General features: G+C 40.6%; 2 protein-coding genes and 1 pseudogene across 7 annotated transcripts in view; 2 read left to right on the forward strand and 1 right to left on the reverse strand.

Annotated features, from left to right (window-relative positions):
• Positions 1-933: 933 nt before the first annotated feature.
• Positions 934-5,730, forward strand: LOC145488293 (uncharacterized; annotated as a pseudogene).
• Positions 2,321-2,990, forward strand: LOC145486992 (uncharacterized). The gene is made up of 2 exons (XM_081465699.1): positions 2,321-2,640; positions 2,903-2,990. Exons 1-2 carry the CDS (start codon positions 2,321-2,323, stop codon positions 2,988-2,990), a joined length of 408 nt encoding a protein of 135 aa, XP_081321825.1.
• Positions 5,731-7,096: 1,366 nt separating the features above from the next.
• Positions 7,097-26,317, reverse strand: part of LOC145488620 (uncharacterized) — a 98,343-nt gene continuing 79,122 nt past the window's right edge. For 4 of the 6 annotated variants that reach the window (XM_081467512.1, XM_081467509.1, XM_081467513.1 and 1 more), the window contains 8 exons: positions 20,447-21,109; positions 19,418-19,588; positions 15,457-18,533; positions 11,926-14,778; positions 11,127-11,254; positions 10,398-10,518; positions 9,930-10,012; positions 7,098-9,165 (listed from right to left, as the gene is read on the reverse strand). In XM_081467512.1, coding sequence (XP_081323638.1) covers positions 9,105-9,165; positions 9,930-10,012; positions 10,398-10,518; positions 11,127-11,254; positions 11,926-14,778; positions 15,457-18,533; positions 19,418-19,588; positions 20,447-21,068 — 7,116 coding nt within the window. In that variant the 5' untranslated portion in view covers positions 21,069-21,109 and the 3' untranslated portion in view covers positions 7,098-9,104. Of the gene's footprint in view, positions 9,166-9,929; positions 10,013-10,397; positions 10,519-11,126; positions 11,255-11,925; positions 14,779-15,456; positions 18,534-19,417; positions 19,589-20,446; positions 25,984-26,317 lie in introns of those variants that run through there. The other 2 variants (XM_081467514.1, XM_081467511.1) reach the window with 2 other exon arrangements.

Genomic DNA, 26,317 nt, shown 5'->3' on the forward strand with positions numbered 1-26,317 from the left:
TTCTTTGCCTTTTAGGCTGAGCCAATGCTCAAATGTCTATCCTGAAACGACAGAGAGTCCTCGCAGTCATAAACCGGTCGAGGACAAAGATCGCGGAACTACCTCTGCCTAATGCCACATCATGGCTATTTGGAGATGATTTCCCCTCCTCGGCCTCAAAACAGGCCGATTTTTCAAGGGGTCTCACAAACAATTTGGCACAGACTACAGGGAAATCCTTTTCTAGACTTAGTAATAGTCCCAGTCTCAAAGCAGACACCGAGGAGACACCTTTAACAAGTATCAATCCACTGGGTATTTACCTTTTTTAAATTTTTAAATTTTTAAATCTTACAGAACCCCTTTGATAACAGTACTTTATAGTACTGATGGGTTAATCCTGTCTAAAGATTCGTTTATTATTTTTATTATTATTATTATTATTATTATTATTATTATTATTATTATTCCAAACCTTCTAAATCTCAGTCAAATAACTAAGAGCCTCGTTGAAAAAACAGGCTTTTTCGTTCCCCTCCCCAGAAGGGACGTCAGCCAGACTCCCAGAGTGCATAGTGTCTTGGAGAATCCTAACATGGGACCCGCAGATTCTCTCAATTGTTTCAGGTTACAATATGTTTCCTCAAAACTCCTTTTCAAAAGTCTCCACCATTTATCCAAACATCGGGTCAGGAGGCACTCCTAATATCCCAGGAAGTGAACGAGTTATTGCAAAAAGGGGCATACATGAGACCCCTTTTTACCAGTGACAGTTTTTTAACAGCCGCTTGTTTCTTGTATTCAAAAAGGGACGATCTTTGCGTCTGGTGATACGTTCTTTGAACAAGTTCATTGTAAACGAGCATTTCCAGATGGAAAACCTCCGTTGCCTAAAGACGTTGCTTATACCAGAGATTTTATACAAATATATACAGATTTTAAAGATGCTTACCTTTCTGTGCCTATTCACGAGTCTTGCCGAAAGTTCCTTCGCTTCCTTTGGAAGGGAACATTTTACCAGTTCAAAGCACTTCCATTCGGCCTGTGTTCAGCCCCCAGAATTTTTACGAAAGTTCTAAAGCCTGTTGCGGCATTCCTGAGGAGTAAGGCCATTCGAGTCCTTATTTACCTGGACGACTTTCTTCTTTTGGCTGCCACAATGGAGGTAGCTGTGAAAAATACTCAGCTGATAGTGATTCTCCTTCAGTCCCTAGATTTTAAAATAAACCTCAAGAAATCATCACTGATTCCAACACAAGTGTTAACCTTCCCGGGTTTCCAAATCGACTCAATGTGCATGATGATATCATTCCCGGCAGAAAAGGCCAACAAAATTTTAGACTGTTGTCGCCGGCTGCTCGTTTCTCAAAGTATCAAATTGCGAAACTTAGCAAGTTTAATAGGCCTGTTAGAGTCCTCGAGACCAGCTATTTGGCGGGCTCCACTACACTACGTCAATTGCAGTCAGATCTGATAAGAGGCCTACAAATGAACCAGGAGTCTTACGACGCTTTGATTGCCCTCTCACCGAGTGCCAAAGTAGAACGTGCTTAGTGGTTGAAACACACCCTCAATGCAAACGGCAATCCCGTGCACCTTCCTCCGCCGGATATGATCACATCTGACGCATCCAAGAAAGCTTGGGGTGCAAAAGGATGGTCACAAAAGAGTCTCTCTAACAAATCAATTATCTAGAGCTAAAGGCGTCCTTTTTTGGCTTTACTGGAAAACCTGTCTCAAAGGTAAGTCTCACGTAACCAAATCTCTCTGGCTAGACAACACTACCGCCATCGCTTACATCAACAACAAAGGGGGTACACGTTCCCCCATGGTCAACCTATGACTCTGGTCTTAGAGATGTGGGATTGGTGTCAGGAAAGAGACATCCTTTTGATAGCTTCTCACATCCCAGGAAGAGACAACGTCTCAGCGAACAAGGAATCCAAAGAATTCAAGGACATGAGCGAGTGGAAGTTGGTCCCAACAATTATTTAGCCTTTTCTGCTGAATTGTCAGACGAATCTGCTTGCGAGTCGTCTAACCAACCAACTCACGGATTACATCAGTTGGAGAGCCGACCCTGGAGCCATCTACACAAAGCCTTTACGATAAACTGGGCTCCTCTATGGGGCTATGCCCCCCACCCCCCCTACCACTTCAATCTGATATCCAAAACCCTGACGAAGGTAACAATCGACCAAACAGATCTAAATCTCGTTGCTCCAGTTTGGCAAACCCAGCCCTGGTGGCCGATTCTGCTGAGACTTCTATATCTCAGTCAGTGTTGCTACGGAACGGTCCAACCCTCTTAACGGACCCGACCGACCTGAATGATTTGAACATGCTGCTCGACTGTTATAACACGACTGTAAGATCACTATTAGATGATCACGCGCCCGTTTGTTCTCGTCATGTCTCCACTCGACCCAGGCCCCCATGGTTCAATGAAGACATAATTCAGGCTCGTAGGGACAGGAGAAAGGCCGAAAGAAGATGGAGGGCAAGTGGTCTCCAAGCTGATATTGTGGTATTTAAAGCTAAGCGAAATTATGTCATACATTTGATGAATGAAGCTAGATGTACTTATTACAAGGAATTCATTGACGAGAACAGTTCTGACGAATCAAAGCTGTTCCGGGCTAGCAAGAGCCTACTAAATCTGTAAGCGGAGAAGTCTCTCCCACCTCACACTGACGCCTCTGTTCTTGCAAATGAGAGTTACCTTAAGGGCAGATCGCAGCAAGTGTCTATCAACGGAACTCTCTCAAAGCGGTTTGATTTGAAGTGTGGAGTTCCTCAAGGATCGTGCCTAGGCCCGCTGTTATTTACCATCTACGTGAGTAAGCTGTTCCAGATTCTAAAACACCATCTGCCCTCCGTTCATACTTATGCTGACGATACTCAGTTGTATTTGTCATTTAAGCCCTCTGACTCTTCCAGTGAAGTCGAAGCTGTATCAGCCATGCAGAAGTGCGAGCATGGATGAGGGAGGATCAGCTGATGCTCAATGATGACAAGACTGAGTTCCTGATTATAGGTACTCGTCAGCAGCTCTCAAAAGTGTCAATCCAAAGCATCAAGATTGGGCAGACTGAAGTCTCTCCTGTAACCTCTGCGCGCAATTTAGGCACATGGTTTGATACGCATCTAGATATGGGAACTCACATTACAAAGACTTGTAGCAGCGCTTTCTATTATTTATACAATATACGTCATATTAGGAAATATTTATCCAGAGAATCAACTGAGAAATTAGTTTATGCTTTTATTAGTAGTAGATTGGATTATTGTAATAGCCTTCTGTATGGAATCCCGGAATATCAGACTATGAAATTGCAACGTGTTATGAATGCGAGTGCAAGACTTATATATCGTGCGCACAAGTTCTGTCATATAACACCTCTACTCGCAGAATTAAATTGGTTACCAGTGCGCGCCAGGATACATTATAAGATACTCTTGATAACTTTTAAAATTTTGCATGGCCTATCACCTAAGTACCTTTCAGATTTAATTAGTATTCAACAGCCTTCGTCCTACCATTTGAGGCGCAACGACAATGGTCGTTTGTTGGAAAGTCCAAGTGTGAAAGCCAAGAAAACATTGGGAGACAGAGCTTTCCAGGTAGCTGCTCCTTTCCTATGGAATAAGCTGCCAAGGTCCGCGCGCGAAGCAACGAACTTAGAATCTTTTAAGACTTTAATTAAGACATTTTTATTTAAGGAATCATTTCAGTTATCTTAGCATATCTATATCTTTATTTGTAATTATCTTTTACCCATTTAATGTAAATATTTTTTATGATTTTGATAGGAAGATTTGTAAAATTTTAGTTATTAATTTCTGTTGTGATGCGCTTTTGAATATTTTATAGAAAAGGCGCATTACAAATAATAAATGTTATTGTTATTGTTATTGTTATCCTTGCCTTCACTTGGCCGTGTTTCACATCTCTACTAACGTTTCCAAGCTGAGGGTATTCCAACAAACGTTGCCGATCTACTCATTGCAGCTACTCGTACCTCCACCTCGTCGTATCACCGGACGGCAAATTGATCATCTTTCGTCATCTATAAGTGACATTCTGATTTTCTCAACAGAACTCTTTAACGAAGGCTTAACATACCGATCACTTACTGTCCTTTGTTTCGCTTTTTCGTCAACTCATCCAAAGATAGATGGTTTTTTCAGTAGGTCAGCATCCTTACGTTACTAGGTTCCTTAAAGGAGCTCCCAATAAACGTCCTCCAAAGCCCAGGTATTCCCATACCCGGAATGTTGATGTTATGATTAAATAAATGATTTCTTTGGGGAAAAACAGCACCCTATCACTTAAAGCCATCTCAGTGAAGTTAGTCACCCTGTTTGCATTAACCTGTCCTGGACGGATTTCCGCCTTGGCTTCCCTAGATCTCAGACATTGCAACGTCCTTCCAAAAGGGGTGTTTTTTCAAGCTCACCGTCCCTAGAAAAACTGGCAGTGCAGATAAACAAGCGGAAGCATTTGTTGAACGCTTTGACCAAGACAAGAAGCTCTGTCCCATAGATTGTTTTAGACAATATCTGAAATCATCCAGGAACGTTCGACCCGTTATCCCGTCTTATCTTCCCGATAATTTGTTTATTTCATTTAAACACCCCCACAAACTGGTCACTTCTACATCGTTGGGGCGTTGGCTACGAACCTTTATGAGTACAGCAGGAATAGACAGTCAAGTTTTTAAAGCTCATTCTGTGCGTGGTGCATCTACTACAGCAGCTGCCAATGCATTTGTCCCGCTGTCGACTATCATGTCCATGGCCGATTGGTCTTCTGCTTCAATTTTCAGAACATTTTACTATAAACCCTTGTTTACTTCAGACTTTGCTACTGGGTTCTTATCCTCAAAGTAGATCTATTTGTAAACTCAACTATTCTCCTGTTGAGTTTTGATTTATATATCTGATATATATAATTTTAATGTTTTGTTATGTGGAACCATGGCTGTTTTATTGCTCTTAGTAGCAGCGTTGAAAACTACCATCTGAAATATAATGAGAATTATACTAGGGCCGCGAAGCGGCCTGAAGTTATAATTCAAATTATATGAACAGATGAAGTGAGAAATATATGAGCTTCCCACCCTTCTTCCCTCCCTACTATGGGGTATCTCTTTTGCCTGTCTATTCCATGGCGTCAAAAAGCCACCGAAGCATCACTGGACCACGAGATCTAGGTCCCAGGGCCTTGTGGGTGTACCCAGGAACTCTTTTATTATTTCTTTAGGGGGGGTTCGCCCTTCTGATGGCGTTAAAAAGTGGTTTGAAACACTAACCGGGAAATTCCTACCATTTGTTGTCTCATATATTTCGAACGGAGTCTGTGAAATATAATGAACCACTAGGGGTCAAGTGTAAAACGTGCGTCAAATTTGTAGGAAGATATATTACATATGATGTACAAATATTAGAAGAAAAAAGCTTCAAACAGAGGTTGAAAAAAATTAAAAACACAATAAATCTATGGAAGTCAAGAGGATTATCAATTAACGGGAAGGTAAATATTATTAAAACACTTTTATTTCCAAAAATGATCTGTCCTAGTTCGGTGATATGTACTCCGTATGAAGTAATAAAAGAGCTCAATAGTCTGATTTTTCGATTTTTGTGGAATGGTAACGACAAGGTTATCCGACCTAACCGACTAACCGGGAAATTCCTACCATTTGTTGTCTCATATATTTCTCACTTCATCTGTTCATATAATTTGAATTATAACTTCAGGCCGCTTCGCGGCCCTAGTATAATTCTCATTTTCACAATTCTGAAGTGACCCAATCCACACTGCTTCTTTTTTCGTTACGTTTAGTTTAAGTCCAGATGCTTTCTCAAAGAGTTCAAGCAATCCAAACAAGGTTCGCGCTGAGTCCAAGTCTGATAGGTCAGCAGTTGTGTCATCGGCAAATTGCAACAATTTAGTTTCTAAACCAGCTATAGTTATTCCTTTAATATTATCTTGATTTCGTATAGCAATCGCTAGGATTTCCACTGCGGTGACAAAAAGGTAAGGCGAGAGGGGTCCCCTTGCCTTACTCCACGTTTTATATGAAAATAGTGAGAGCATAAGCCGTTGTTTATAACGCAACTTTGAACGTCGTTGTAGAAGATATGAACCCATCTTATAAAATCTGGTCCAAAATTGAATTTTTCTAAACATTTTTCAAGGAAGTCCCATTCTAAGCTGTCGAAGGCTTTTTCGAAATCAATAAATAATAAAAGACCAGGTAATTTCTTAACTTTCGTATATTCCATTATATCCAGAATTGAACCTATATGCTCGCTAATATTTCTCCCTGGAATATATCCTGACTGATTATGGTGAATTAATCCAGGTAAAAGACGCTTCATTATTTCGGAGATAACTTTTGAAGCTATCTTCGCATCGACGTTCAGTAGGGAGATTGGCCTCCAATTCCTAAGATCACAGCGACCTTGGTCTTTTTTTCTCGATCAGTGTGATAACCGCCTGTCTTTGTGAATGGACTCATTGTTCCTTTAGCAAAAGATTCATGAAAACTTGCAATTAAAGGATCACCTATAAAATCCCAAAAAGTCTTGTAAAATTCTACTGATGGCCCGTCATTTCCGGGTACCTTATTTAACGGAAAGGACTTTGAAACTTTTTTGCATTCCTCTATGCTTATTAAACCTTCACCAAGATAAGAAAAATCGTTTGAAAGTGTTGGTATAGGTAAGTCTTCAAAGTGAAAATTAGGTTTATTTACTTCCGAACCATCTCATCTAGATTTATAAAGATTTTCATAAAATACGCGCTCCGCTGCTAAGATCTCGAAAGGGTTTGTTGAGATAACTCCACTCAGGCGAAGCTCAGCTTCTTATTTTTGTTATTCTTCTTCTTTTGACCGAAGGTTTAGTTGTAAAAAATCGATTACGTTATTTCCTGACGAAAAGGTTATGTCCAAGAATTGACGAACTTAATAAGTATACGGGATGTTATATGACATTACAACCGGCCCCTTGAACAGAGAATAAGAGTCCCCGGCTACGAGGCTGTAAAAAGTCCATCTTGTATGTTAGGGTTGAGAGATTGAACTTAAACGACACTTCCGATGTAATATTACAACAAAACCTAACCAAAGTCCATTCTCTCCTTTTACCGTAACGGAAAGAGTTTTCTTGTACTAAGCTATAATAAGTACATTTTTCATGGACAGAGTTTTCTTGTAAGCTAAATGTTGATTTTTCACAGATGGCAGATCTTCGAAAAACTTAGCGTTTTTTTTTTTCGTTTCTTTTTGTCTTTTCTCTAATTCAAGTTTGCAATTTTGCAAGTTTGTAATTGGAAGCTTTCATCTCCTGCACCCCTGAAAGTGTATTTGTTAAAAAAAGAAGCAGTGCTCACAACCAAATTACACTAATAAGATCAACCGAAATCGCACGAACGAGCTTTGGTAAGGGACTAAAAATAATGATATTTGGAAGCTACATCATCACAGGTGTAGTCTTGGCAGCTTTGAAACACACCTACACACACATACATACACATCAGAATGTCGTGGGTTAATAAGCTTCTAATCACTCCGGAAAGCCAAGCAATGACCGCGTCTTTTTAGTGTATACCAAATCAGTGGTTAGTGTTTTTTCAGGCATTCTGATTGGCTGCTTAAATTCGGGAGAGTTAGAGTATACTACACGGCGGCGTGAAGATATGAATTTATTTCCGAGTGGTAAAAGGTGACAAGAAAATACAGGCGAGTGAATAAAGTAGCTTTAACGACAAACTGACAGTCAGCGCGAATAACCGTGAAAAATCGGTAAATGACGTCATCAATGCTTATTTTTTGATTATTATTATTATTTTTTTTTATTTGCCACACAAGCAAAAGTAGAATAAATTGCAAAAATTAATATACAAGATAACAATGAAGATACAAAACTAAATTTATGTATTAAAGGATAGAAAACAAAATGGCGAGGTAATCTAATAAAAACCACGAAGCTTACTAGGTTCCCTCTCAAGAAACACCAAATGACTAATCTGATGCCTAAGCCCAACCTAAGCCCAGGAAGCCCTCTACCAGCAAGGGATACTTAGACTAGTCTTAATCTACTCTATACTAATTATGACTTGACCTGTTTCTTTTTGAAGTGGAACGGCCATGCTACCAGTTATATTATGACTAACCGTTGCTATGACGTTGCTAATGTGCTAGATAAAAAAACTTAATAGCCCTTAACAGGCTGTAGCAACCTGTTACATGTATCTAATTATTTTGTGACAATGATCTTTTAGTTATCTCTGACACTTGTCCTTTACTTCTAATTACATCGTTCCGCTTCACATGGCACAGGGGGCCCTTTCTCGCACTTTACAGCGCAACTGTCTTTCGCCCAATGTAATTACTGTTCAGTTAATCGGTCCATCGATAATAATCAAAAAAGTTTGTTAAAGAAGTGGCAATACTATACTAGCGCAAACTAAGGGGATGGAAACATACACTTAAAACTATAACTAGTATTTGACTCCGTTGTCTCCATCTAGGACTATCTAGTATTTAAAATCCAAAAGGCTGATGAAAGTTAATTGTGCAAGGCAGTGCGATGTTCCATTATTTTTTTCTCTGTACTCACATTTAATTAAATGCGAGTACAGAGACCTTAAAGCAACAATTCATAGAGAAAGAAAAGGTCGAGTTTGAGGGATGTCGAATCTATGTAAATCATGCGACTGCGACTTTCGTTTCTATGGAAAGATATTGGATTTTGTAAAGAGTGTATTTCGAAATATTTAAAGTTCTAGCATCCCAACATTTTTTTTTATCATTCTTCTGTTTCTTTGAAAACGAGGCATAAATCGTTTGCTTCTCTCAACGAAAACTCTGCACTTAATTGAATACTGCCGCAGCTATCTAACATCGTAAATACAAGATAGATACTTGTATTTTTTTTTTCCTTTAATTTTTTGTAAAAGGTCGAGTTGAAACATCGTGCAAAGCTAAAAATTTAATATCACGGGTTTTGAATAATTTTCTTTCTTCTTCTGTATTGCCACTTCTTTTTGTTTATCTTAATTGTCTTCTTGTTTCTTTAAATCATCACAAAAAAATGTTATCGACTTGTTCCATTTACTGAGGATTATTTTGAGGTTGACTAAACAGCGGATGGCGGCAAATTGGACATGAACGGCTGTGGAAAAATAAAACAGGAAAATAAATTTAGCCTTCACTTCGATTATCCTTTTTTTCCGTAAGTTAAGGTGTTTCACATAGGTTTCCAGCATTTCTTCAAAACTTCTACTTTGATGAATCAGTGCTACCGCTCTTTGTCAGATAATGCGAGGCGTTATTTGGAAAACAACTTCTGGAAAATTTAAGGTGGCTATGAATCCGCTCCTACATCTTTTTCAACTTTTTGTAACATTGAATGTTGACATTGTGATTACAATTCGATAATAAAACAAGGGGGTCGCCGTACTCGTTTCTGAGTTATAAGCACTTAGAACCAAAATAAAGAGGGTTTTTAATTTTAGGCTCGAACCCAGACCGCTCGATCTAGGGTTCATCTCACCAACCATCAGACGACCATGCCCCACATAATGGATTTGTCATAACAAAGATTGAAATACTTCAATTTACACCTGCATTTGTTTGACAAAAATTGGTGCCAATGTTACTTAATTAGCTCAAAATTGTGTTTCAATCCCGTTTTTCTTCTCCTTTCTGTAACCATCAGAGTACCGTCTATTGCCTCACTATTTATTATTATTTAACTATTTTACTGATACAGGTCAACAAAAGATTGGCCTCTCCTCGTCGTTTTATATCCGCGATTGTAGCACCTTGGAATTTCCCCAACCCCGTGTTGGCGTGCTTTGCAGGATCTCAATGCCTTTATTTGATTGCCCTAAAGAGTTAGCTGAACAAAATATTGGAACTTCCATGGATACTTACACGCCATTTTGTATCATTGCAATAGCGCAGTCTCTGTGAACTTTGTGCGAGCAAGGAAGAATTTGACAGCCGCTAAAAGCATCCTGAAAACAGTACACAAGAAAATAACTGAGCTCCTAATGATACCGCGCTACAAAGGTATTTTTCTTTTTAAACAGAGTCTCTCCTTTGTGAGCCTACACCCCCCCCCCCCCCACCTCCACAGAAAAATTGTTTGTCCTTCATTAACATGCGAAATTAAACATACAAGGGAATCTGTGTTTGAAACATGAACTGTCCATATAGCTTAAGCATAGTCTCGAATACTTCATCCACTTAGTATACTATTATTCTAGATTTCCGTTGGATAAATCGAAACTATCACCCGAAATCACGATTCCTGTCCAACAAAAGTTTTCGGAGTCTTATATTTACTAGGCAGAGGAAATCTGAAGCGGTCCTCTGTCAGATAAGGATGAAAAAGCTAACCTCCAAACAAATGCAGCATTCATCGTGTCCAGAGTCCGGTCTACACTTGTGTTTTCCCTGAAGACGTTTGTCCAGGCACACGTTACAAACATCGCAATGGAACGATCTGTCTCGGTGGATTCTGCAATGGCGGACAATTAAGTTAGTTTCGTGTGGCATCTTGGAGTCAACGAGGATCTTTCTTCCAACAAAATCATACCATATTTAGATCGGGCTTTTTGCGGTCTTCTGTGATCGCAATTATCGACAAATTAAATTCTCCGAGAGTTTCAAATGAATAGATAAGGGCATGGATCGCAAATAACAGACCCAACACTTCACTGAACCGACCATGCCTAAGAACTAGGCTGAAAACTTATCAAAACCGATACGATAATGCTAGAAGTCTTGTAGCAAAAAATGTAGCAAAAATGAAGCAAAAATGTAGCAAAAAGAACTGCATGAATGTTAAATTCTGGTAAACCAAATGTTTGCCAGTCGAGATAATTTTGCAGATGTACTTAATTATTGAGAAAAAATTATAACCGGTCAAGGTCAGTGCGGTCACTTTTAACCTCTACGCTCCGATTTGAATAGGGTCAAAATGGGAATTGCAACAAATGCCAAATAGACCACATCCGGGTAAGGTGCCTTTTTTCAGTTTCCTAATTTCGTCATATGTATATATTTTTCAAAGTTTACTCAAAGTTTTCAAAGTTTACTCATTGGACATGCATATCTCCAACTTACCTGCAGATCCCGCATTTATCACAGTGAAACGGATTTTTGTCAACTGACGTAAAATGCTTACAGGTGACACAGAAATACTCAGACATTTTTGATTTACAACCACCACAGTTTTGGCTTTGTTCGTCTATCTGAAAGTTATAACAATAAGACAACTAATATTTAAGTAAAATTTTTCAATTCAGTCATTGCGTGATGCTTAATTTTCATTTTCTGCGACAAATAGGCGAGGGGGCAGATCACCGATGTGACCTGTTTCTAACTTAGCTTTGGCTTTGTTTCCTGTGAGCTTAAAGAAACCTACAAAGCTCACTGTACCACAGGAAACGTTAAACTCTGATTTGAAAGACTTATCCACTGTCAATTACCATCTGTCGAGGTGTAAAACGAGAAAATAAATAATGTAATTTCTTGAAGCGTGTCCTGTGCATTTGGCTTCCGAACCCTTGGTTCAAAGGACTGGGTTATCACATTTTTCCTTTTTAATTGCCCAAAAAGCAGAACATAATATTCAATGGGAATAAATACTTCAGTCAATCGATCGATCGATCGATCAATCAATCAATCAATCAATCAATCAATCAATCAATCAGTCAATCATTTTAAGGCCTAGGCAATCAATGGTTTGATCGATCAAGTAAGCAAGCAATCAATCTTTATTTAATAACAAGGCTAAGCAGGTAGGGGCAGCCGGTAAGCTGATGTAGACCTACGTTAATATCCACCTTACTCCTCTAAAAGAAACCTAATCTGACGGAGCCTTCAAAGAGTATAAAGAATACAGAAGAAATTTACATCTTACCACTTGTTCATGGTAGCAGATAGTGCATCGTATGTGAGTAGCATTAGTGGCTCTCGCTTGATCATTGCTGCAGTCTTTCGACTCGTTGTGGCAACGATGGCAAGGGTAGAACTTCTCACAGCAAGGAAAACGGACCAAGCAACGGCGCTGGTAGTGGCTGCAGACAGGACGCGGAGTTTCCTGTACTGGTGTGGGTGTGTGCTGCCTCTCGGTTTCTTCATTGTCCTGTGTAGATTCCTCTTGATTCCTTGAATCCTCGGCTCCTGTTCTCACGGCTCGTTCCTGTTCTCTGCGTCCTCTTGCTTCTTCCTGTACACTAAGTTTAACGGCTTCTTTTGGCTCTTTTTGAGGTTGCCTTGCCACAGCATTACTTGAAGCAATAAGGTTGACGGTTTTGGACAATATCTGTTGAAGACTTCCGAGGAGGGAGGACGTAGAATCTACGGATGAAGAATGATGACCATCACTCACTGCAGGTGACTTGACCATTCTATTGTCAACGTTCCCCATGCTGTTGTGGTATTCATTCGACATGGAATCCATCTCATCGTAAGCAGTTCCTGATCCAAGACTACCAAAAAGTGCTTCAAGAGAAGCATTTTGCTGACTTACATATGCACATAAACCTTGATCACAACTGGGACTTTCAAGAGGTGGAAAATGCCAACTTTCCTTTTGATTAAGTGAAGGTTTCTGGTGGATGGCAAGTGATTGAGCATTACCTCGTGTAGAGGTTCTAGCTGCAAACGTTGCCGGTGCATATAAGCCTTGACTACTAGAACTCGATGTATAGCCAGGCGGGTTGATTCCCTCTCCCGATAATCGCAGGTGGTCGCTATAGGTAATATTTTCACAAGCTCTGGCGGAGAAGTAGGGCTTATCCCAACCGTCTTGCGGAGGTAAATCCAATATTGCTCCATTACTCTTCACGGTATGGCGTGCCAAAAAGTCAGGCTTTAAACCAATTTCTCCCGTTTCGTTGTGCTGATAAGTTGATATTGGTTCAGACATCTTTGTCTTGCTCGAACAATTTCTTCTGGTTGAGTTTCGTGATATTTCTTTTGGTCTAGCTCCTCCGAATCCTGGAGGATCATTGACGTTAGCATCGCTCTTAGGAGAATAGACTCGACCATCGACCTCATCTCTAGCAGCATTCGACGAAAATGGTCTCATGTCATTTTCACAGATCCTCTCGGTACCATCTTGACATGTCGTGAACGCCTCGCCTGTCAAAGCAGGACCATTTACCATTTTGTCTTCTTCGCGGAGCGAGCCTGTCGCATCACCGTCGACAAGAACATCATCTCCCAGAAATGCGAGCTGCGAATTCCGGAAACTTGTGTTTTTTCCGCTTTGCTGGCATGCTCGTAATTTTTCATTTCTTCGTGTACCGCGATGTAATTCTTCACAGTTAGTCTCGTCCACAATTTGTCTCCGAGAAGTGAACATTCCGTCTGCGTTTTCGGATACCAAGCCTGATTGAATTTGGAGATTATTCCCGACTCTCTTCAGAGGCCCGTCGACAACATCTCTGTTTCTTGAAGCCACTAGATCAATCGAACTGTTATGGATTCCGTTGAAGGTTCCCATGGGTCCGTCGGGAACAGTGTCGTCGTGAACATTAAATGATGATCTTGATGTTTCTCTTTTTGTCACACTGGCAAGTGTGAAGGCTTGAGAAAATTTTTTGTTTACCAGGGGCTCGTTTTGTCCATCGCGTCTTTCTCGTTCGTTTCTTCGCTGAAAAATGTATTCTTCTCCCATTTCCATTGGTGAAATTGTGTCGTCCTTTTCCTCCTGAAAGATTGTGTACTTTTTCTGTCTTTGAGTGACATCTTGTAGATGCTGTGTTTGACCATGAGTAGAGGAACGTGAGTTTGACTGGTATTGATTATCCAATGTGGCATTCTCTGTTCCATCCTGAGTTACTGAATCATCCATATCAGCGTCAATAAGGCGTCGCTTTACTTCGTCTTTTGTGCTTTGTCCAGGAACGTTTTCTGGAGAACTTTCAAATTGTTGATTTTCATACAAACCTTGGTCTTCTGCAAAATCCTCATTTGTATCAGTTTCATTATTCCATGTAGGCAATATTTCTTCCATCTTTGGGCCTCTTGACTTGGTAATGGACACCCCTTTTGATTTTCTGTCTTTTTCAAGAAGATGGTTCTCCAGTGCGTCTTCATCGCCGTTTGGGTCTGGTTTGGACTGCGGTTCGATCAAATTTGGGGCTCGCAGTTCAGCTTTAGGATTAAACGTCGCATTCTCGATACTATTGTTAGTGATGTCCGTGCGTGTTAGACGGTTACGTGAGGTGGCGGTATGACATGTCCCTGCATTTTCGGTATCAATCACAAGGTTGCCAACTTGCTGTGTCACTATATCTGAAGGACCGTCCTGTTCGTTCATTAAATTCGATTTCCTGGTAACTTCGTGGTGTAACTCAATTATTAAGGAACGTCTTGAGTCTCTATCCTTTTCAAAAAGACTTCTTCCCAGCAGCTTGTCATCTTCTTCTTCCCTAGGCATGGGATATGTCTCGCGAGTCTCTGGCATCTCTTCTCCACCGGCCAAATTTGGAGCCTCCAACGATGAATGGTGGCTCTGTATGTTTGCTACAGGATTTAAGCTCGATGGCTGGAGATCATGGTCACTGGAAGTGACTTCCTGCTCGAATTGACTTTGAGAAGAAGTAGGTAAACGACTTTCATCTACTCTGTGTGCTTCCGCGGCAAAGTCATTGTCACCTTCTTGTATGACATCTTCTTGGAGGTGACTTGATAACTCGCTGACGATCGTTAGGTTTTCCAGAATGGTAGCATTTAAACTGTTTCGAAGAGTTTCACTCTTTTCCTAGCAATTAGAAATGAAATCGTAAATAAGGGAAGATATGTAGTTCTCAACGGCCGAAGAGAGTAAATTAGAAGGAAGTTAAGGTACATTCTTCAGTTCAAAATAATATGGTTGATGCCAACGTTTTATGGCTTCTTCAAGTAGTTAGGACAAGACTATGCACATGCATATAAACAACTGTAAAGAATACATAATGTACATGAGCATGTGTCCTTGTTAAAGAAACTAGGTGTTTGAACACTTAAGAGAACTAATGGGGAAACAAGCGGAGTTCACTGAAGTTCCAGGCTTCACAGGGATTTGATTCAGCTTTGCCAGGTTGGTGCTATCAACTAGTGTAAGCTGTTAGGCCTCAAAAACCAGATAACAATCGAGTTTGATCTTTGCCTACAGTCTTACTTACACGAGTCAAGACATTCTCGTGTACTGTCTGCAAATGAACTAAATCAGAGGTGAGATGGTTTCACTTGGTGGATAGGTGACTTTCATTACGGCACTGGAGTGCTTTCTCGCGACAAAGTGCGTCGATTGCGAATGTTTCCAAAACACTTGTCAATAAGATCATCTGCATTCTGGGTTTAAATGAAGAATCTCTAGAAAAAATCTGCACTACATTTAGGATATTTGAAACTCAGCAGTATGAGACGTTCGAAGAACACCTTTTGCGTAAGTTCTTACCATCTTTAGACTGACAACTTTTATCTCCTTTGGTTGCCGCCCATCCAAGAGAAACCCACTTTGCTCACAGTGCACGTCTGAGACCTCCGGGGACTTGTCAGTTTTGCATGGCACTTGATAAGCGTTTGCCAAATGATCAATGGCTGGCAGAAAGAGCCTTTCTGCTACAGCAAACTCTGCAGAGCACCTTTGCCGAGGCACTGTCCAGCCTGCCATGTCATGCCTTGTTGTTGTTTGAACGAACCGTACTTTTTGACTGATGGATCTGTCCTTGCGCCACAGCGTAACGCGCGCTTTCACTGGGTGGGTGATCGTCAAGGAAAGGCAGTGATGCTGTACTGACAGGGTTGAACTTTTACCAGAACTGCACTGCTGAAGAAGGTAAAGAGCATTCTTGCTAAACATGAAATAGCTCGTTTGCTCATCTTCGAAGGTCAAGCGAACGGTCTCCTGGGACATCGCCGTGGAGATTTCTGAAATATTTCCCCCTTGAGGTATTTCACAGGTGGCCTCTTGCAACAAACAGAGAGACAAAAGCTCAATACGACTAACAGTTAACAAGACGTTATGGTGGTCACAAGTAGACGTCGCCGTGGTCAGATCTACAACAACTTGAGTCGCACTGTCTTCAACTCCAGTTTCAAAACACTTCTGTTGAAAGCACTCTTGGACTGAAAGTGATACCTTTCTGTCTAGTGCTCGCAGATCCTCGATATCCAGAAAGACAGGTGAAGTGTAAGCCACCAGAAAGCTGTCAGTTGGCACATTCTTCTTAAAGGCTAAACTTCTGTATAACTCGTCGTCAGGGTGGGGCCGTTGCGAGTCAATTTCTTTCAAACCAACCGTGGAAGAGACAAGGACGTCTTGCAGGGCAGTTTTCCCGTTGCAGGTGATTGATATTTTCGATGCATAAACTTGAACTTCGCCTTTGAGGACATGTAAAAATCCATCTTCGTTCTGAGAAATTCTAGAATACAGGTCATACGCCGCGAACGTCGTATCGATCATTTTCATCTCAATAGACAAGAGAATGAGGAAAATTAGCACAAGTTTTATGTCAAGCTGGTCATCAAATGTCGCCGTTGTTGTTGCTGTTGCTGTTGCCACTGTTGTTGTTGTTGCTTCAGTTGATCTTTTGGAGCTACTCTCACTGCTGATCTTTGCGCTGACTTCATTAAGCTCTTTCAGGCAATTAAACATCTCATGTTTATTTTCCAATGTTTCTCGGTTTCCGAGTCGTTTTTCGGTGATAACGTCGTACAGACGTGTAATACATGCGTAGGCAGGACCTCGGGTGGCGTCTAACGCCATAGAATACTTCCTTGCTTGCTGGAAAAAGGCAGCAGCTTCTTTTTTCATTCTTTGACGAAGGAATATCTGACCAGTCTGCAAGAAATCACTTGCATATTTGAATGAAACTATCTCCTTGGAGTCTGGGCATTGTACGTCCCTGCTGTTTGTAGAAAAAGGTTGCTTTAGTTTGGTTTTAGATCTTCTTAAAGGAGGGTTGTCGTCCTGGACAACTGGTCGTGATAGCAACACTGCCAATACCACACCATGCTCAGCAACTAGACCTTCAATCTTCCAGGTATCCTCTAGCATCTTGCTTTGATAAAAGGTGTTGGAGCTCGTCATTTCTAAATACGTCTTGGACAACTGATTGACAAATGACACTTGGTATATGGCTTCTATGTTTTCCATGGCTCTCTGAAAGTAAAAATACGATTCATCTGGTTGTTTCGATCTCAAAGCCAGTTCACCCACAGACCTGTAGCACTTGAGAAGAAGCGGATGCTTTATCCCGAATATCTCTTCCAAGATTCCAATAGAGCATTTGAATTTCTCCGCCGCGTTCGAGACCTCACCAGCGAGGGTTAGAATTTTTCCTTGCTTATACAACAGCAAGGCAACATTAAGATGGTCCGGTCCAAAAATGTTCTTGAGACGGTCTACACCTCTGTCGAGAAGTTCACGGGCAAATCTGATTTTGCCCTTTAGGACCAACACGTCTACCAACTTCTCAACTGTTTCAATACGTACATTGATATGTAGTCCTCCAAACATTTCTGCAAAGTCTATGTCATCATCAAGCCTAAACGCTTTCTCTGCTTCCTTTGGTTTTCCATGAGTCAAGAATACTTCAGAAAGATGCAGCGCTACCAAGTTGAGAAGGAAATCGCAGTCCTCTCTTTGCATTTTGTAGCAGTACGACAACATCCAATTCAACTCCTGCTCTGCTTTGCTGAATTTTCCAAGAGTGGTATACAGCACTGCCAGGTTATTCAGCAATGTAAACACAACCTGAAGAGGTAACTCGTTTACTTCTTTAGTTTTACAGGTTTCCACCAACTGTACTTGCTTCTCAAGGGCCTTGGAATAATTCCTAGAAAGCTGATGCAAACGACCAATGTTGCTATTTACTGCAATGCACATTGTCTCCAATAACGGAATGTGTAGCTGATAACGTTGTTTGGCCGATTCCAAGTAATTCAAAGACGTCTTAAAATTGTACTCTGCCTGTTCCAACTCCCCCAGCATTAGTAAAATGCACCCTGTGTTGTTGTAAGCAGCCCCGAGGTCGCGCTTACGGCTAGTGTAAGCTGACTGTTGATGGAAATCGATGAGCAATGAAAATGTTTCTTTAGCCATTTTGAACTCAGAGATTACTTCAGCAAAGGCACCAATAACGCTAAGCAAACTACTGTAAAACTGCGCTCCGGAATTGCTTGTGTCCAACAGCAAAGTTCCATGCTTCACAGAACAACACACGCTGTCCTCAACAAAAAGCTCTTTCCCACGACGTAATACTCTCAGACCATCTTTAGTTGGAATACGGAAAAAACGCGGAGGAAGTTTCCTAACGGTTTCAAAGACATCCTTAAGTTTCTTCCGAGCACCCGCTATATGGTCGCTTTGCTGGAGGTTAAAAGCCTTGTCAAGCTGTGCCACAGTTTCGTTCACTCTTCGCGTCTCATCGGTGTGATACATTTTTGACGTTATTCGATTTATGCCGTTTTCAGCAGAAACCTCGCGTAAATTGATCTCTTTATTTAACGGAATTTCTCTCGTTCCACATGCTGTTAAAATACAATGGAAAAGTATACATGTATAGATTAGACTACCTCCCTGCTGATTATGACATTTCGGTCAGATTTTATAATTTTCCAAGGTAAAGCATTTGATAATTTGCACTGCACTACTTTCTCGGAAAATATCCATTGCCTGGTTCATAATAGATTACGAGCATGAAATCCTCCGCGCGATAGGAAAAGTAAAAATAAAGAAAATTAGGAGACGAAACGAAAAGGGAATGAGGGGATTCCATTGTTTCCACACAACCACCCCTCGCCGCCTCTGTGTTCTTCTTCTGCTTCGCATTCGTGTATTCGCGTCGCACGCTAGAAAACTGGAAAGAGACTGCTCGCAGTTAAGATTTATGGCTGAGCTGAACGGTAGCAAAACATGCATGGTTTGTTACGTTCACGAAAATCGCTTCTTTTTGGCCCTCGAAGAGAATTAAAGGACTAGCCAGCAACAGTGAGTGAAAAGATAGATGCAACAATTAAAAGTGCTCTGATGCCAGTTATTTGAATTATTACATGGCTCCTGATTACATAAAATGTCTGTTTAAGAAAAGCCCTGGACGTTCATCTTGGAGTAACTTTTTTCGGCCTTTTATTGGCCTTTGAATTATGAAGAGAGGTATTGGAGAAAAATAAAAAGAAACATGAGACACCACACCATATCATAAATGTATAAGTAAAGATAATACGCTTCAATATTCCAGACTTACTTGATTACGATGTTAACATTTAGACAATTTAGTGCAGCCTTAACTTCTGACTTGACTCCGTGTACCCAACTTAATAGCTCTATTGTTATTATTGGGTGTATTTTTGGGGTGTATTTTTTAATTTGTATGTTATATTTAACCTTGCAAATAAATGTTGTTCTGTCTTACCAGCAGTTCTTGAAGAGACACAAGCTTTGGGTTCCCTCAGCGATTGTAAATGTTTAGTCATTAGCCTCAGAGCTACTCTTGTTGTCCCATGTTCTGAAGTCGGTTTGAAGTCCTCAAAAGGCTGAAGGGGAGAAATATCCTCTGCTTCTGCATACAAACAACCCACGTTACCTGCAAAAGTATACATTACAGTCCCTTTAATTAAAAGAAGACAAACCATCAGTGAAAGTATCAGCAAAGCAGTTACGCCGTTCACACAAGCAAACCTCCTCTAAATAACTGTTGTTACAAAACGGTGTCCTCATGGTTAGTGCGCTTGTCACCGGATCGAGCGCTTCGGGTTCGAGCTCTGGTTGGGGACATTGTGTTGTGCTCTGGCGGAAGACACTTAACTCTCTCAGTGCCTCTCTCCACCCAGGTGTACAAATGGATACCGGAGAATTTAACGCTGGGTGTAACGCTGCGATGAACTAGCATCCCATCCAGGGGGGAGTGGAAATTTTCCTAGTCGCTTCATGCTACAGAAACCGGGATAAACTCCGGCCTGATGGGCCACTTGGCTTGTATGCAGACCTTACCTTACCTCGCCTTAACTTACAGTTTTGACAACCATTTAAACGTTTTGAAATGTTTTGTTTGTATCTTACAGGTTCGAATCGTTGCATTTATTCTCCCGTTGTCTTGTTTTGTTTTGTTCGACTATATTGTTTCCCGGTTGTTATTTATTTATTTATTTATTTTTTTGTTTGCTTGTTTTGTTTGTTTAGTTTGTTCGTTTTAAATTACCGAATGACAAAATTCGCTTCAAAAGGTGACTCGGACGCTCCCATTTAGAGGTCGTTGAAAATTCGACAATTAACTTTATTTCAAAATTGTTGATACAGCTTGATTGCCAGCTCTATAAGCGGTTTAGGTACCTACAGTTTACGCCGCACGCGCTACGTCACATGAACGTGAGACACCGCTAAAGGTATCCGGTATATCCTAAGCACGCACATCTATCTAGGTACTGTTTATGCAATATTCTACCTTCAATTTGATCAATTTTGCCTTCGACCTCTATCCACTGCCGCAGAATTTCCTGATAATGTCGCCCGATACCATGGTCCACGCAATCAACCGTGTCTATGTGAGGTCCGTCACGCCCTCCTCCAAGCCGTATCAGTGTTTGTTGAATATCCCGCCAGTATCTATCAAACATCAGGTCGTCAACAAAGGCTTCGCTGCCATGACCGTATACTTCGTTTCCCCAAACCTTCACTCGGATGATGTCAGCTTCAGTACTCATGTCCGTTTCAGGAGGAGGACTATTCCAGCCAGTGGCAGGTGGTGTCAAGCCTGAAACATTTCTCAACAGCACCATCAACAGAGTGATGTCAAAGTTTTGTGATGACACAGTGCAGGGCATGGAAGGGTAGAGCATTCTCCATTGTTCTCCGTCAAGAATTCCATGATCGCCTGTGTGAAGCGATTCCAAGAAGGCTCGCACCGGATGTCTTGATAAAGTATAGTGAAGCCTTTCCGGGGGGTGTATTCTATCAAACGTCTCTCGAAGAACCTGGCTTCCCCCGACCACTAGAAGCCGACAAAGTCGGGTATAATTCATGGTTTTTTTGCTATGGGCGTGGACATTTATTGAGGCAGCATCCATGGCATTTACCAAAGCAAGTAAAGCTACACCAATAGTACCTACTGGGATTAAAACGAAAACAAAGGTACCATAATAAGAAACAAAACTAACACCGTAAAGCAAAGGAAATAGGAAATGTCTACGCGCAGGCTAACCGCAAAATTACACTAGCACTTTTGGTTCGAACTGAGACAATAGTATCCACTTCTTTCTCCCGGTAAACCGGTATAGTGAAATACACTTTCGAAAAGTGCGCTGAAACGCCTTCCAGAAGCGTTATCGGCTGTTGCAGCAATATCCCAGATTTAAGAAAGATATACTGTACGATTTACGGGCGATGATCGGTCAATGGTACAATAAAGACGTAAACCGGGCGTAGTCAATCGATAAACCGATAATCGATATTAATCGACAATCGATATCAATCAGACGTTTCAGTCTCAACTTGGACGTTTCAGTCTCAAAATATATTGGAACGATTCGGTTTGTTTTCCATCTTCGTAAGCAGCTACAGAGAGCTGACTGAGACGCTATTGTGTTTGGTTCCTGGGTAGACGTCATCAGCAACCGCCGCCCCAGACTCCCTAAACGCGGTCGCGTAACAATTCAATCGCGACTTTGAAAGGGCATAGAAAATCGAGGATCCAACCAAATTCAAAATTTTTTTCGTCCAAATGCTTCGAATAACAAGTGGATTCGTTTCAGCAAAAAAAACTTGGGGGTTAGATGCACTTTAAAGTGCCGCTGACACGAAACAGCTATATTCTTTTTAGACGCCCAATTTATGGTTTCAAATATGTTTTTAATCGTGGTGAACTTAATCGTTTTACATCGTTCGCGGAAAAATGCTCTTTTTGGACCCGAAATCGACTTTTTGGAGCCAAACAGTGTCCGAGCTCCAAAAATTGGGGGGGGGGGGGGGAGGGGAGTGGATAGAGTCCTTGCCATGGGTTTTCGTTCTGTTAAGGCACAGCGAAATAAATTTGCTTTAAGTAGATAGCCCTGAGCTTGCTCTACAAAATTATACCATCTTTGTTGATGTTTAATGACGTCATTTGACCGCCATCTTGGATTTTCTTAAGAGTCAGGAAATAATGTACAAAATCCAGTCAGAATGCTTGTGAAATTTACAAATTCGTGAAATTCTGCAATTTGATGAAGAAAACTTGAATAAAAGGCAAAATTGTCTGTAAAAAATTGATTTTTGGTCAGACCTACCTGAAATTTGAGTCAAAAATTGATTGATGAAAATTTCCGCAGAAGATGAGTGAATAGCTACTGAAAGCGTCAGCCTCTTAGAACAGATCGTCTTTTCAAAACTTTGAAAAAACCTTATGGGGGGCATCACCCACCCTCCCCCTTCACATCCGAGGGTTAAGTTGTGTACTGCAATGATCAATCATATCATGTCTTCATATCTTTCTTCGCGGTTCAACTATATGATCTTCATATGTTCACTTGAACTCTTGGACAAAACTGTTCTGGATCGACGCTTTACAACAAAAACTTAAAACAGGCTAAGTGACGCAAATAATCCTGCGATTGTCTTAAACTTTATTTAATTCTACACATGGAAAATTATTTCTATATAGATCACGCAAGAGAGACTTGCGTTACAGCGTAGCCAACTGTTGCTAACTGAATCACAAAAGTATGCAAAATCACGTGATTTCTGAGAAAAAAAGTATCATTTGAAGTGTTGTTTTGCGAAGAACATCGTTACGTGTTTATGGATTTTTTTGTCAATAATTTGACAAGAAAGCACGAGAAAGACTTTACCACTTATGTGCCCACTGAAATGCGATGCTGTCTTCAGACATTGATCTTCTTTAAATTCTTCTTGCCCCAAAATCGGTCTTCCACCTGTTTTGAAGATGGCCGGCGACCTTTAGTTCGTGCTTCGTACAAACCACAATTGCACAAAATGCTGTTGTGTCAAAGCATTGTTCGCCAAGAACCTCAGACAATCCTATATGTGCTTTTTGGAAACATGCTGGGCCTGTTTCTGGGCTCATCTACCAGGAGCTTGCCATTTTTCGCATTTTCTTGCCATTAGACTTTGTTTGGTTTGCCTTGTTTGCCTTGTGGCCCTTCGGTGGTAGCACCACAACCTGAATCGTTGATTCGCCAAACCGCTGATGTATCACAGTGCTATTGTGCTGTTTGGATGGATTATTGCTCCCCATGCATCTCATCGAGTACATGACAAAAAATCCACAAACACGCAATGATCTTCTTCACACAACAACCCTGGTATACCAGGATGTCGATGAAAAACACAACTATTTCTCTTAGAAATCGCGCGATTTTTCGTACTTTTGTGATTCAGTTAGCAAATTTAGATACGTTGTAACTCAAGTCTTCCTTGCGTGATCCATATGAAAATAATTTTCCATGTGTGGAATTTAATAAGGTTTAAGACAGTCACAAAATGATTAGCATAACTTTCCTTGCTTTAATTTTTTGTCGAAAAATGTCGATCCAGAGCAGTTTTGTCCAGCACACTATTTATATTTCAACGTCAAACAATCATGACTTGCTAACAAGCTCAAAAGTTCCTTGATTTCACTTCCTTATTTTCATGTAAATACATGTCTACGAAGTGGCCTAAATTATATTTACTTTCGAATATTTTGACGTCAGCCAATCAGGGTTTGAACAGTCAATAGAGGGAAGCTAGCAATTGCAAGCGGAGACTAATGTTTTAGAACAAAACGAGGAGGACATGGGGGTACTCTGAACACCGCAACACCGCAAAAAAAAAAAAATTGTGTGAAAACAAACACACGAAAGTCGACGAAACACCGTCACCGCAACATATTAGGGACCTTAAGATACGAGGACGGGAAGGCCAGGACGGGAACGGCAGTGGACGCGGGAAACTTTCGCGGGTCCCGTCGTGTCGCCAAAAACAAAATGCTTAAGATGTGTATTTTTGCAAAGGACGACGACGTCAATAATTCAAACATCCTTTAGACAATAAAAAAGATGGTAGAAATCTTATCCTATTAAGCTTAAACGATAGTGAACAGCGATGCTGAATTTATTTTTCTTTATAAGCCAAGCAAACATCTGTCAATATTTTAATAGAGAAACCTGAATTTCCGTATGAGAAAATTAAACGAACAATCTGATCGACCTGCTTCAGATGGCTTTTTACCACTGGAGCGTTTGAGAATTCTGTCGCCGAAGAATCCTGACTTTTGGTGAACATTTCAATTTCCATCTGTAATTGTAACAAGCATTATGACAATAAAACAAACGTTGTATCAAGTTCCGGGTAGTATAAAAAAACAACAGCTAAACATCAGTTTGAAAATGTGTATTCTATTTGCTCGACAGACGCTCCATGGCATTCATTCTTACAACATTTTATCGACTGTACTTACACTGATGTATTCTCAATGCATACAGTTTGTATCGAGCTTGCACACTCGTGACAGCGACTGAACAGTGACTGAAACACAAACGAACAGACGAGGAATATTTTTATTCACATTTTGGCATGTCAGCGTGGTATTCTACACTACAATCACCAAAAATGCGAACCTTATAAACATTCCTATCGATGTAACTAAAAATAAAGTCGATAAGAACATTTATCAGGGCAAAACAAGCGCAAAATACTCACGTTTTCGGTGCGACAGTTAGTCGGGCGAAATGACGTCCTCGACGAGACGAGGACGGCAGAGAGATTAGTGGAGAGTTCTCGTGCGCATGCCCCGTTGAGTAAATTTACTTCCGGTAGCCGTCCTAGCTCTTCCCGTCCTGGTATCTTAAGGTGCCTATTATTTGGCCTATGATTTGAACGTCTACACTTGACATAATACTTTTATACCACAACAATTTTCCACAAAATAAACACATCACAAGGCTTCTCATTGTCTACGTGTCGATACTGCTGATGCCCGTAAACGTCGAAAACAGCTTCGGAGTGGCAGTTGGAGCATATCGGAGATAAACTAGCCAGTGTTGGTCTGTATTTGTTGGTTTTTAAAATATACAACTGTAAATTAGCACGAATTAACGAAGTTTACATGCTAAATTGAGTCTACGAGTAGTCTGTCTTTCGCTCAGTCCGTTCGAGCGAGACCGTAAATAAACCGCGAGGAAAGGGTGGCCGCCTGAATTCCTGAGGGCGAAATCCTTTCGCGTGCTTCCTGCGCAGGAGCTCGCGCGGCCATTTTTTTCTCGCGGTTTTCTTTCGCGTCACGCACGACGGATTACGCGAAAGAGGGATTACTCGTGGTCTGTGCTAAATATAGGTCGGAAAAAGACCAAACACGAAAACACAGAACCGAACACAGTATCGTCCTGCGTTAAGGTATTATTATTAAGCTTTTGGTTGGAGCCGCAACAGATTACTGAATTCTTTGCATGATTCTATAAACCAAAAAGCCTTGGGTAATATAAGCGTCATAACAAAATGTTATAGATTGAATGAAGAAGCTGATTTTGAATTAATTAAAATATGGACGAAAGCGTGGAAAGTTCACGGTTCACTCAAAGGAAGGCTTGCGGGTTTAATTGAATAAAGCAGAACAGATTCTTGCAAATATTCTAACATCGATCCGCGGCTTTCGGATCAAAATTGCAATTTTTTTGAAGTTTCCTTGTCTTTCAATTCCCAAATGAGACTTGGATACAAAGAAAACACCACCAAACATAGAAGTTTGTCCTAAAAGCCTCGGAGCCAAGTTAGAACATTGATATATCGAACGTGCCCTATTCATTCCATGCAATCTGGAGGGGTACGCTTCACTTGGTTTGACTGCACTCTGTGACTAATCAGCGCAGTAAAGGAAAAGACAACGAACTAGAAAGTCTCGTCCAGGATTCGAAATGGCCTTTTTAAAATAAAAGATCTCGTCCGGATAACTTAAATAGATAAAAATAAAAACACTTTAATAGCTGACACAATTACTGGTAACCCAATAGTTTACATTGTGGGCTATATATATATATATATATATATATATACAAAAAAAAGAAAAAAAATATTTAGTTAAAAAATGTTAAAATATTGAAGAAGTTAAAATATAATACAGCATGCACATAAAATGTATTCGAATATGTCACAAGACATTTTCAAAACGTTGTAGAGACGGTAAAATGTTCACGGTCTGAATTACTTTGTAAAAAGTTGTTCACTAAAAGTTTCTTAAATTAAGTTTCTTTCATGTGTGATAGTTTTAAATTTGTCGTCTAGACAGTTCCACAGGTAAGTGGCATTTGCATGAAATGTTCGTAGGCCTGCGTTGGAGCGACAT

This window comes from Orbicella franksi, chromosome 5 (assembly GCF_964199315.1).
Source record: "Orbicella franksi chromosome 5, jaOrbFran1.1, whole genome shotgun sequence".
In the NCBI taxonomy this organism is placed as follows: Eukaryota; Metazoa; Cnidaria; class Anthozoa; order Scleractinia; family Merulinidae; genus Orbicella; species Orbicella franksi.